Source organism: Pleurodeles waltl, chromosome 6, assembly GCF_031143425.1.
Source record: "Pleurodeles waltl isolate 20211129_DDA chromosome 6, aPleWal1.hap1.20221129, whole genome shotgun sequence".
Classification (NCBI taxonomy): domain Eukaryota; kingdom Metazoa; phylum Chordata; class Amphibia; order Caudata; family Salamandridae; genus Pleurodeles; species Pleurodeles waltl.
The window spans coordinates 968386427-968400116 of NC_090445.1; the positions used below are offsets into that span (position 1 = coordinate 968386427).

Sequence of the window (13690 nt, forward strand, 5' to 3'; positions counted from 1 at the left end):
GTGAAAGAACACTGGTGCTGGGGCCTGGTTAGCAGGGTCCCAGCACACTTCTCAGTCAAGTCAGTATCAGGCAAAAAGTGGGGGGTAACTGCAACAGGGAGCCATTTCTTTACAGTAGGTTTGAGAGTTTGGTTCCCCAATTGCCTGTTGAGCAGCCAATGTCTTCCCTGTCCTTGGTTTCATCTCTGCGTCTGTATCCACCTTCTTTGCCTCTTGTGCGCCCGGAGTCCCCTCGCAGTATTTAGGGGACCCTATGATACCAGGGCTTCAGATTTCGACACACAAGAATTAGAAGACTTCTGATCTGAGGACAACAACTGTCTTGATGCCAAAGCTGCCAGCTGCATCCGACCCACAGTGCAGACTCCAAAAAACCTGGAGAACTGACATTGCTTCGCCAATTACCAGAAGAATCTCCCTAGGAGCAGAGGAGCTACTTTCCTGCATCTGCAGGCAGTTTGTAAAGTCTGGTACTCTTCCCTGTTGACCACTGTGCCCTCTGAGCAGTCAGTGAGCCAGGAGAGGACTGTTTAGAGCCCAGGTAGTCATCCCTGTCACTTCAGATGTCCCAAGATGCTGACCCCACCCAGTGGCTCCCTACGTCATTACCTGGGGTACTGGGCTCCTTACAGCAGCAAAGGCTTGTTGGTGGTCCAACCTGGACTCCAAAAGCACCAAAGCAGATGTACCATTGTGGGGCGTCAGGATGTTAAAGGCCATTAAGGAAAGTGGCTACACTGCCCTGTTCCCCTTTTCACCACATCATCCAAAGCCAGTACCTGACCACCGCAACTTGACACCTCAAAGCACCTCTGCACCCAAGACCAGCAGTCAGAGGAAGTTGACAGTGCCCACGGAGTCCTGAGACTCTCTGGAGTTGAACCCACCCTCTTTGCAAGACTGAACTGAAGTTGCTGCCTACAGCCTTTTTTCTGCGAAACCACCTCCAGGTGATGAATACCTGACAGTCCACCACACACAGCTATCCTGGACCAAGGAGAAGAGGACCAAAGGTGTCCCTACAGTCCTTGAGTCGCATGAGACATGAGCCCACTTGTTGGTTTGGTCAGACTGGTCCCCAGTCCTCACTTGGACCCTCGGTCCAAGACACCTCTGCACCCAGCCACCCAAACTGAGGAGAAGAGGACCAAAGATCTCCCTATGCCCCCAAGCATTGTAGGAACTGAGCCTGCTTGGTTCTCCGGGATGGGCCCCCAGTCTCTGCTTGCCACCTTATTGCAACCTGACCGTTTCCCTTTGAAGTGAATGGGACTCATGATGTCGTAACACCTGTGCACCCGGGCACCCCAGTGCCTCCTGAGTTGACCTGTTGGCATAGTCTTGAACCCTGCCCCATTCTCACCTTAAGTCTTGTAGAAAAGTCCTGTGAATGGCTATGAAGTGTCTGAATGCAGTACATGTTTTTCCCCAATTGGATAACATTACCACCCCCAAAAATTGCACTATTAACTTTTCAAAACTATAAAGTCCTAACTTGAAAAGTACCCACCTAATTCCGATGACTTTGGTATCAAAAGTATGCATTTTTTTTTTTTTTTTTCATAAATTGGTGTCTGATTTGTTTGTGTCCCACTGCCTATGTCTGTGCCACATTTGCCTAGCACTAATGTCAGATATGCTTAACTGTTGGCCCATCCTACCACAAATGAGAGCATTTGGGGTGTCTTTTGTGCCTCTGTAATTCCTCTGGGGTTTGCTAGCACTCTTTGCACAGTGTACCACTTTTTCGCCCTCTAAAGAGCCAAGTCCTACAATATCAAAGTTAGGGTTTTTGAAGCATTTCCATTTGTAGACATTAGTGGGGAACATTGTAATCTTTAGTATTTCTGAACACCCTGCATTAGGTCTCATGTAGTACGTTTTGTATTCTTTGATCTGAGAAGGTGGTGGGTGTGGGGTAGTGCTCTTTCTGATATTCTCACCCCCACTTTTGGTATTGAGGTTTTTTGAGTGAAGTTGAACTGATCTCCTGCTATCCAGGTCCTCAAGGCCAGTGCTCTTTTCCTAAAAACAAGGTAAAATGATCTAATTGTGTGCAATTGGCACACACTTTAGCACCCCTGTAAGTACCTAGTAAATGGTACCCTGGTATCTAAGGCATCTGTACTAAAGAGGAGACTGCAGCATGTATTATGCCCGCCTAAGGTACCCTCCCCCCCCCTGCAAGTTGCATGTAGACTGCCATTGCAGGCTGCAAACCATGTGTGAAAACCCAACCTAGCACACCCCTCGTGGTACATGCCAAAGTCACTGTATGTAAGATTTGTAAGTCACCCCTACAGCAGGCCTTTGGAGCCTTGCAGCAAGGTGCATTACATTTTGTGAGGACATATCTGTATGAGCAGATATGCCTCTGTGATGTCTAGTTTGATTACTAGATCTCACAAGTGAACAGGGAAGCCATCTTAAGGTGGACACTGGTCGTTACAAGTTGTACAGCTGTATAATGGATTCACTGAAACCTATGCTTTGTTTTCAAACACCTAATCTTAATAAATCCATACTGAGGCCAGTAGTGACTTTATTATGACATGCTCACAGAGGGCACCTTAGAAGTGCCACTGATATCTACTAGTCTTCCAGCCTGCCACCACAGACGCATTTCTAACACCCCTGGAGTTGAGAGCCTGCGCTCAGAGGCCAGAAACAATGCTTGCTTCGGAGGAAAGTGTTGTCACCTCCTCCAGCAGGATGGCTAGTAAATCAGCATAGCGGTACTGGAGGCTTCAAAGCCTCTGCTGCCCTTTGACATGTGACCCTGGCTTCCCCCAGACTTGAGGGATGCCATCCCCTGCCATAAGGTCCATTTCTCACCAGGAGAGGTAGACATTAGCTATGCTGTAGGTGCTTTGCACCTTCAGACTAGTCACACCCCCTAAGGTGGGCTGCCTGATGTGCTCATCTAAAGAAGAGTTCCACCATCTTGTTTTTGGTGAAATCAGGAACTGTGGGACAGGGTTATACCCACTTCCCCACAGGAAGTGGTCATATAGGGAGGTGTAGTGACCCTAGGCTTAATTAGCCCAGTGGCTACTACCCTTCACTCTCCTAAATTCAGTAATTAGGTGGCCCCCTGGCCCCAGTAACTCTGATTACCCGAAGGACAAAGAGCCAAAGACTCAACTGTGGACTTTGTGCCAAACCCTGCCTGCTCCTGTCCTGACGGTTGCTAAGACCTGACTCTGCATCTGGCCAGAGCTTTGGAGGACTGCCAGCACTTTGCCCACCAGCCAGCATCTCCCTTGGAGTGGAGGAGCCACTTCCCTTTACTAGCAGGCACCAAAACTGCCCAGTCCCAAGCTTTGCTGACCATTGGGTCCACTGTGGGAGAATCTCACCAGGGAAAGGATACAGAGTGATCAGGAGGTCAGCCCCATCAACCCATACAGTCTTTGACGTTTGTCTGTCCAGAACCTTCCTCCTTGAATACCCTGGGTGCCCCCAGCCAGTTGAATGCACCAAGGTTTGTTTGTATTTAACAGGAACACCACCACCGCCAAAACTTAACTGCAAGTCGAGGTACTTTGAGAGAGGCATCTCGATATCCGAAGTCATCTTGCTGTGTATTTACCCTCCCCAAAATGCCCCCCCATGGCGCACCAAGAACTGTGATCCTCCAACTTGCTGAACAAAACACCTATGCACCTGAGCCTAGCCAGAGTCCTTTGAATCTAGCTGTGTCTCGGGACCTGAGACCCTCCAGAACTGAGCCCCTTTTGGGTTCTGCTGGACTGATCCCTTAGTCCCCACTTGCAGCCCCTCCCCCTCCCTCCAACACAGTACTCTTACCCTTTGACTTCACTGGGTAGTCTCCAAAGCTACCACCACTGAAAGCACCTCTGCACCCGGACACACTGGGCAGGTAAACCCCCAACTGTTAATGCTTTCTAGGTCCTTAGCTCCCTATTTACCTTACATCCAGAAAAACAGTCCTGTAGATCCTTTTCAAGTGACCCTATGCAGTGTATATTTCTCCCATAGGATAACATAACCGTGTTTGAGGCTCACTCCTCAAAGTTTACTGCTGTATTTTCTTTTTCTAAAAATCGATAAATCGGAGTAGTTACCTCATCCAGAAGATTATGGTCTCTAAATTTAATATAAAACCGTTATTTTTCTAAATTGGTGGCAGTTTTCCTTATTGAGCGTCTCATTTATTGATTTAGTTTATGCAACAAATGCCCACTGCTCCCCTTTGAGAAGCCCAACACTGTTCAACCACACTACCACAAATGGAGCACCTTGGAACTGTTAAAGCAAGTGCCTGTACACGAGTGGGGATACCTGGACTCTGCACAGAATACCTCACCTTGGTAAACTTATATAGAGAGCCAGCTTCCTACGGTGGGAAGGAATAAGCATGATGACGATAGGCCACCAGATTTGATAATATATTGTGACTTTTCAGTGTATGACCTATTTAGCTGCTTGCACGTTTTCACATATTAAATCTGTACTGTTTTTAGGGTACAGCAAAGATCATTACAACCTTGCAAAATCAGTTGAGCACACTGGTACTGGAGACCCAACAAAATTTCAGTGGCATTCTAACTAAAGGTGGGGACCTGCAAAAGTCTCTTTTTGGCCTACAAGCGGATGTTGAGATGTAAGTAGAAGTTATATTTTAATGTTTGCTAATGTGTTCTCAACTGTTGGTAGTATCACCATCATATGTTTGGGCAAATATTAATGACAATACACAACTTTGTTGTACATTTATGATCCTGGAGATCAAAATAAACAGTACACACAAAAAAAACATCCTTATAGAAACATACAGCACAGTACAAAGGTTAAATTCACATTTTGTATCAAGTGGCCAGTCAGCATATAAACAGTTAAAAAAGAGAAGTAAAATCAGCATAATCTACATCGCCATGACCCCTGAATATTTTAAGACTGAGTGGTGGAATCTCAATCCTCTACCCACATGGGCAGGCAAGAACCAATGCTGGGGCACAAAAATGAGTAAATAAAATATAGGAGAGTTGTCCAAGCAGAGGATAGCTTGTGTCTTCGAGCCCCTCAATGTTCTTTAAAACATTAATGGATTAGAGATAGTGCTTGATCAGGAAATGTGCACAAAAAAACAGTAAGACTGGCCAATTCACGGAATAACATGTTATCTAGCCACTCACTGTTCATGAAATGGCTAAAGTTAAGCTAAGCACTTGGCTGCTTTGAAGGACATCAACGCATAAGCTTTACAGACCATAGAAATATGGAGATTGAAAATAGCATCACTCTGCTTAACTTTGAGGAGAGAATTCAAAATGCCTCAACATAACAGCCAGTACCCAGATATCTACACAAATGGACTATCCGCTTGGATCGTTGCGGATGGTACTCTGGGCACAATAATAGGATGTGTGCTAACTATTCCGAGGCATCTTTATAAACTGGACATAAGACATCTCCAGTAGTGCCTCTAGGCCATTTACTACTAAATAGCTGGGTCGGGAGGGACCTATACATGACCAGAGAACCACTAGTTGAGTGGTTTATTTGTGAATTAACTGATTCCCAATAGGCTGCTTTAAGCCTGATCTTTGACACTGTACATAGCACTTTAGGCAATGCCCAAAAGCTTTGGAGTCCCAGTTTTCCAAAAACAGACATATGGTATTCAGCCAGGGAAATTTGCACACACAACTTAGTCTTAGCCCCATACAATAAGATCAGTACTGTGGTCCACAGAATGTTAATGACCGAGCCAAATATAAACACCTGCCTTTTATAGATTATTCCTTAAATAAGAAGGGTACTTTTAGTGTTGCCACCAATAGTTCCTCTTCAAATCCTTCTGTGTGCCAGATGGTGCCCAGTGCTCACTATGTTGCCGTCGCTGCCAATTTTTCTCTTTACTGTATGGCTATCACTTGTACTTTACTTTCAGTTCTTTCCCTGCCAGTGGTAAATTTTCAGACTTTATTGTATTTGTGTAGATTGTTATTGCCCACAGTCTCTCCCAAAGACTGAATAATATATATATTTTTTTTTTTGTAATTTCTTTTAAACCCTTGGACAGCTTCTTCCTGTTTCCCATAGTACTGTCAGGTGTTGGTGTTGCTGCATGGCTAGTTCTCAGGGCCTCAGTGACGAGTTCTGCAAGCCTCCATTATGTCTGTCCTCACAAATAAATTGTCAGGTTCAGGCACGCACACCACAGAGTAATTTTAAGTTGATTTGTTTAATTACCCCTAAAGCCATGCTTTAAAGGTAAAGGAAATTGGTCTGTTTTAGTGTCTGAATGAACAGCATCGTAATTGGCTCTTGCACAATTTAATTAAAACATACTGGCAAAGTGACTTTTGGAATATCAGAGGTGTTTACTAGTGTCCCTTCAGGACTTTTAGAATGTCCTTAGCACCTCGGCCGTATGTAACTTGTGTGATTTGTCGTTCAAAGTCCCCCAACTAGAAGTCTAGAGCAGCATGATTTATGGTCATTGTAGTAACTTTTGAGGTGGAAGATCTTTAAAAGCTGAGACTGCACTCAATTAGACCTCACAATATTGTGCTGGACTATCCATCTATTTGACCTTAGAACACATTGCTTAAAGCCTTCAATATCTAATTGAGGATACCCGGTCTTCTGGCCTATCTGTTTGATGCAGCATTTTTCCTCCGTCTTTTATCTCACGGGCTCTTGACAATCTAAATACAAGCAATGTACATTGCACAGTTTCTGGAGGCTGACTACCTAAATGCCATCTCCTATTTAGGCAAGTCATCGAGCTTGAGCTCTCTTGTGCCACAACCCTATTGATTCTTTAATAATGTTTGTGCCAATAAAGGGGAAGTGCTTCACTGGGAGAGTTTTGATTTACTAAAGCACCATCCTTGAGCCATTCTGCTCTTCTAAAAGAATGATGTGCTGCTTCCGTAGCATTCTGTTCCACAAGACTATCACTTGACATACCAAAGTCCAATATAATTGTGCAAGGGAGCCAGAATTCTTCAACCTGTAGTTAAGTCACCTTTTGGGCAGGTCTCGTGGTATAAGAGTACTGTGATGTGAGATGGAGCATAGATTAATGTATGGAATCTGCAGGTACAGATGGCATTTGAGGTGGACTTGAATCTTCCTGCCTTTCCAGGCTTCACGTCCTCTACTACCTTGCAATTGGGTCACTTCCTCTGTAGAGAGGAGCCTGCTTATCTGGATGCTAGTTTCAAAATACTACCATGACCAGTGTAGTTGGTTATTGACACCTGTAGTTTACTTGTGGTTTGAAGGTGGCTAGAGCTGTCAAGGGGAAGGAGTTCCGGATCCCCAAGTAAGATGCCCCTGTGCCCCACAAGAAGAATCCTTAGAGGACTTGATCCCAGAGTTTCAATGTGTTTTTTGGCTACCTTTTAATGACCTTCATAATTCTGCTCTGCTTCATTAATGACTGGAGACATTTACCTATATCAATGTTGACAAACCACTTATCCAATTCCTGGACGACCAAAGCTCAGACACCATGTTTTCTCCTGCCAGTTTGGGGTTGAAAACCTACAGCAGTGTTTCAGCTTTGCGTCTGTGAAAAATACAGCAGATCACAAAGTGGTTATTCTATCTGGAGTATTCACTCTAATTGACAACCCTTCTGTCAATGTTCTTGTAGGCACCTTTCATTTGTATGTCCGCTTTTTGATGTCTGTAAGATCATGTTGAGGGCCTGGATGCAGTAAATTTGGCCTGGTCATCTTGCCTACGTTGACCTACCCAGACAGTCCAGACCTGTACCGAAATAACTGTAAATGCTGCTAAATTTATGGTGTGGGCTAACAATTGACAAGAACCGGTGAGCACTTAAGTCAGCCTTCAGGCCCTTTTGTTGACACTACCACTTTCTCAGAACAGACGCATCTGCCTTAATGGCTTTCTAAGCTCAGCCCGTGAAGAATCTGTGGGCATGTAGCATTTCTCAGAAATTTAAATGGCTGTCCATGAAAAAGCTGAGAAAGCTATAGGTCAGACAGAGTACACATGGTATAATATTCATTGTTTATTATCAATAATTGGCATGAATTTGACCATTTTGTCCTTGAGCTGGAGGCCTCTTGATATTTCATACTTTCATATTTAATCTGTTCATTGACAATATAAAAATGTGTTGCTTAAGGATTTAACCCCTGCCTCTATCATGGTAATGGATTTTTTCACCTTAACAAGGAAGTTTCATTTCTTCGAATCAGGACACTTCCATTTAATTGTAGGAATATCTTTAAAGACTTCGATTTTGTAACATTGCATATAAGGGCACAGCCATGGCCAAGTTACTGAGCATGATTCTTTTGGATTGTATCAGGGTCTCAGGCCTCCAGTAAAGCACCTAAACCCTTTTTATATGTGAGCATGCCCATGCATGATACTGATAGCAAACCATTGTTTCAGAACTGCATAACATGGATGTTTCTTTTCTCAACACAGAGTGGCTCTAGGCCTTTGTCCCAAGAAGGGAAAGAATGCACTTAGTGTGGCATCTGAGTACCAGCTCCATAACTTGTTTGTTTTTGTCAGTAAATGTTTCCAGTGAGAATGGAGTCTTAGCTTTGCTTGTCATAACATTATTCGGATCACTGCTTCTATCACTCAGGCATTATTTCTGTTGTATTATTCATTTTCATTGAGATTGCAAGAACTCCATCTTTGATCAAGCATGTGTCACAATTTATAGCCAGAGGTGTAAATGACAAACCTGTACTACCAGACAGAGGGTGACATCTGGATCCATGTGTAAATTTATCAGGCATCAACAAAGGGAGGGACTGGGAGATTAGTTGGTCCAGTGTACGGTCTCCCAATTAACTGAACATACAAAAAAGGTGTACACTGTTCAAGAGCAAGAGCCCTCACACATCCGAGAGGATGTCATGCTTCATCGGGTAGCTCCTCGTCAGACCGGCGCTGCAATGTCTGACGGGCTCCCCATAAGGGGGCTCTTTGCCAGAGATCTTTTAGGTAGCAGCCGTGGTAGCGGACACTACAAGACCTGGTGTTGCGGTCAGGCGCTAATCCTGGCAGGAGAGTGAAAGCTAAAATTGGTTCCCAGTCTTAATAGGAGCGAGTCAATTTAATTAATCAAAGGAATAAGACCGGGACCAAGATTAAAAACAGAAAGGAAGTGTAAAATGAGGAATAATGCTCAACCACTTTCTGCATGGTGCTGGAGCTTAAGGAGATTATCGTCGGGCTCCTAGGACATGGTCAACATGTTTCGCGTACAGTGGTCTAACAAGATCCTATGACGCTTCTTCAGGACCAATACATAATAAGACTTCTCCTGTCTATATTACCGAAAGTTTGCAAAAATGTCAAACAAATCATATAGTCACTTACATTGAAGTTCACTAATTGTCAGAAACCTTTAACGGTCGCCCTAGAAAGATACAAACAAATCATTTTGATCAAAACACACGGAAAAATAAGGAAGGACATCGGTGACACAACAGTGTGTAGTAACCAGTTGTGTAAAAACATAAGACCAATATGCTTACCATCCCTTGGTACATTGGGGGCCCCTTGGGAAGTAGCATGCCAAAAGCGGTCACTACTAATAAAGTGGTAAAGCAGACACCATGAATGCAGTGTGATCAATCAGAACCAGGATTAGCGCCTGAACGCAACACCAGGTCTTGTAGTGTCCGCTACCACGGCTGCTACCTAAAAGATCTCCGGCAAAGAGCCCCCTTACGGGGAGCCCATCAGACATTGCAGCGCTGGTCGGACGAGGAGCTACCCGATGATGAAGCAGGACATCCTCTCGGATGTGTGAGGGCTCTTGCTCCTGAATTTTAATGTTCCTCTAGTGATTATATTTTTCCATTTGGAACAGTGTACACCTATTTTGTATGTAAATTTATCAGGCTTCTGGAAAGAAACCTTGTTGCTGAAAAGCTGCATTGGTCTGTTTGCTATGCTTTTAACATAGAAATAATCTACTTCTTGCCCTTGCATTTTAACTATAAAGTGAGGGTTCCAAAATTCTTTGTAGCGTTATGGACAGTAAAGTGTGTATTCTATTTTTAGTGTAGCTAGTTTTAAAGGCACTGTAAATTTGTCATAATAAATATTTACTGGACCATGCTAAAGTTTGCGACTGACTGTTTTTGCTTTAAATAATATGCTTCTCTCCACAGGCAGTCGTCTGAAGTAGTTGACCGTGCAGACTTGCAGCACAACAAGTTTAATTCAAATATGGAAAACCTAGCGCAAGAAATCAGGCAGTTAACAGACACCAGCATTACTACTGTGGAGGAGTCTGCCACACGCTGTGTAGAGCTGAGAAGTGGGCTCACGTCAGTGTGCCAGGAGACAGAGCAGTGGGTTGACCATGCTAGTGCCACAGTTGTCCATACAACTGACCAGAATACATCCTTCTTCAGCAACAGCAAGATACAGATGCAAAGTTTACTCCAGGTAATTACTGTATGTCTGAGTTTGGGCTTCCTCTAGCCAATTGCATGCATCCTTTCAGTACTAGGAAGCATGAACTAAATAATGATCCATGCCTTGACAACATTGTAGGTATGAGTGTTGCAGCATATCAGCCCAGTGAGAGGGGTGAACTTCACTAGAGGCCACATGGTTAAGCAATAGGTCACGTGGTCCACTTATGTACGCATTTGTTTGGAACATAAACTGATGAATGCCATAGTTCTATTGTAATAGTTGATGTGTGACCCGTGTAGTCTGTAGTCAGTGTACTTTTCAATTCATCAACTCTAGTTAATCTAATTAACAAAATTATGCTCTGCCAAAATGGACAGATTTTACAAAATAGCCCTTAATTTTGAACCATTGAGGTTTTACCAAACACTTAAATGACCTTGATCAGCAGCCTTCTTAGTGAAGACTATGTAGCTTCTTTGCATCTCAGTGGCAGAAATACTTATCTGTATCAGTTCCTCCAAAGTCTCTGCACTGTTTTCTTGACGTTGGCTTCTATTGGCTGAACAGGGATTCCATATTTTCCTGCAGCACTTGGAAAAAGTCCTCATGCTGCTGCTTTAACACCTTTTTGCTTTAAAGAGCTAGATCCTGCCCCATTTCTGAATATTCTGCACAAAAGCTGGCTCGAAGATGGTCATTGAAATGTCTGACACACATCTGCTGTAAGGTCACTAATTTGAATCCTGAACAGCCTTTAATTGTGTGTGGGGGCGTGTGTGTGTGTGTGTGGGGGGGGGGGGGGGGGGGGCGGGGGGTAAATGTTTTTATTTTTGCAGAAATATTTTAAAGCCAAACATACCTTCTGTTTAATCCTTTTGAGTGGCCACTCACACACTGTTGCCCTCTTTATGCCAGATCTGGATTGAGACTTGAGCAATATGTATTAATCTTCTGAAGAGCCCAACCTTTCTTTCGTCTGTGTGATCATCTTATGTGCAACCCTACAACTTTTTGTACAAAAAAACCTTTAGTGCAGCTTAAGTTTGGCATATTACTGTCAGAAAAACACACTTTGTTTACTGAAGCTGTAAAAGATCTGGTTTATTACTGACTTGTTTCTGCTGCTTCCACAATGCAGCCATGAATGTGTCTCAGGGCAAGGGTTTCTCTCTCGCTTTGCAAAGCCTTTAATTCATTGAGCCTCTTTTGTTCTGGAGCTCATCTTCCAGAAGTGCATCCGACCGATTCCTGTGCTCATAAATACAATCAGTGGGGTTGGTAAGATTCTGTAAAATTTACACTTGCGGTAGACTTCTATCTGTAATTGTCTGCTTTAGTTTGACTATTTAGGTACCTTCTAGTTTTAGTTGCAGAGTATTTTAAGAGCTTTACTTCAGACATGATCTTCAGTTGTTACTGTAATTAAATGTTAAGCGGCACCTAATTTTAGAGAAAGCTACCCTGGGCTTGTTTATGTATATCATTACAAATTCCATTAAATTAACCAACAAACCTCATGCTCAATAACTTTGAATAGCACTAAGAACTAAACTTTTGATATTTGCTGGTTATGGATCAAAATGTACCAATAATGATGCTTTAAATCAAACTAGAAATGCATCTTTCATACCTAGAGGGGACAGGTGCTTGCCACCAGATTTTAAATGACGTGACCATCCTAAAATGGATATTAGTCTGATTGAAAGCCCATGAAAAGGTTTGCTCTCCTTTTATGCTGCTGTTGTGTATATAGAGTTTTCTGGATTTCATTACAAGTTAGGGTTCAGGCACAGGCTTATGATTATTTTGGAACTAAATACGCTTGATCTAGTTGAGGGTCTTCCTGACTGCCATTTAGGCTGTCTTGGTTTAACATCTCCACCTCCCCCCCCCCCCCCCCCCCCCCCCCTCTATCTCATACACTTGCTGTGAAAGGAGCTTGTGAATACTTTCAATCCATACAGTAAATATGAATTTTCTGTAGTATTGAGTTAATATATTTAAATGTTTTGAGTAGACAGAATCTGACTTGCTCAAAGATTAGTGCCTTTTTTGAGGCTCCAACTTAGCTTATTTCAAGGGGTGATGAACTGATATTGTGGCTGAGAGCCAGAACTTGAAAATGTGGCCAGGACTGGCAGAGGTTTGGCACTTGTCCTTGGGGATGGATACTCCTTTGTGGTCATGCACATTCCTGCAAAGTCCAGAGTGCTAGCCCAGTAATAGGCCTGCTCATGCTGCCAGCTACATTAGTTGAGGGCCCACTTGGAGCAGTACATCAGAACTTGGATGTGATTCTGGTGACTGCATCTGTACTGGTTATCAAAACTGATACCAGGTGTCGTCCTTTGGCTCACTGGCAGCCAGGACTTTGAGAGTGAAGGGAAGCACCGTGGGGGGGGGGGTCAGATCCAGACTACTTTATGGACTTCTGAGTGAATACAAGGGTGGCAGTTATAAAGTGTCTGTCAGCAAAAAGGCCCTGAAAGAAGACAAGTAGAGGCCTGCAGCAGATAACCAAGCATGGGCAAAGCCCATAGGTCTCACTTATGTGAGAACTATTGACTGTCAGGCTGTGCATCATGGTTAAAAAGTACATTTAAAAAAAAGCAATAAAGCAGTCAACACTGGCTTCATTGCAGCACTTTAAAAAAAGAAATCCTATGCTTCTTTACAACATGCCCAAAAAAGTTTAAACAAAAAAAAAAACTTAGGTCTCACATAGGCAAGACCTAATGGCTTTGTCAAGGTTTGTTTTCCCTTCCATTTTCATACTTGTAGTCTTCCTGGCTAATTATAGTTCTGGGACTCCAAATCTTCCTTGTATAACACCTGTCCCAAGCTCAGGTTTAACAGTGTGCTTTCAGAAAGAGGTCCTTTTGGACACAGGTTAGGACAACAAATTCGATATTTTTCAGAGAACCAACATCTCGTGTAGGGCTGAGACAGTCTTACCATTTGTCATGTGGCTAACTCAGACCCAACCCCTCATAACTCTGAGGTATCTGCCTTCTGTGATTATCCTAATTTCCTCTTAGGTCGTCCCACTTGTACTCATAAAAGGGGTTTTTCCAGGCGACCAGCCTATATTAATGCTAAATTCAGTGTTACTCATTTTATTGCCCTTGAAAGGATGAAACACTGAATGCTCCTGCTGGGATTTGAAGAAGACTATGAAGTCAAGTATGCCTCTTAGTCTATCCTACTATTTTCTGGAGTTCAGTGTAGATCAATTGTATATCAATTGATCTTAAGTGGATATCCTGAAAGTATGCCCTGGGCTGAG

The 13690-nt window shown here is 43.4% G+C and overlaps 1 protein-coding gene across 2 annotated transcripts in view; it reads left to right on the top strand.

Annotated features, from left to right (window-relative positions):
* The window catches only part of KIF11 (kinesin family member 11), a 135057-nt gene that overhangs the window by 80400 nt on the left and 40967 nt on the right, over positions 1-13690 (top strand). For both annotated transcript variants that reach the window (XM_069239811.1, XM_069239812.1), the window contains exons 18-19: positions 4488-4627; positions 10152-10431. In XM_069239811.1, the coding sequence (XP_069095912.1) occupies positions 4488-4627; positions 10152-10431 (420 nt within the window). The remainder of the gene's footprint in view (positions 1-4487; positions 4628-10151; positions 10432-13690) is intronic.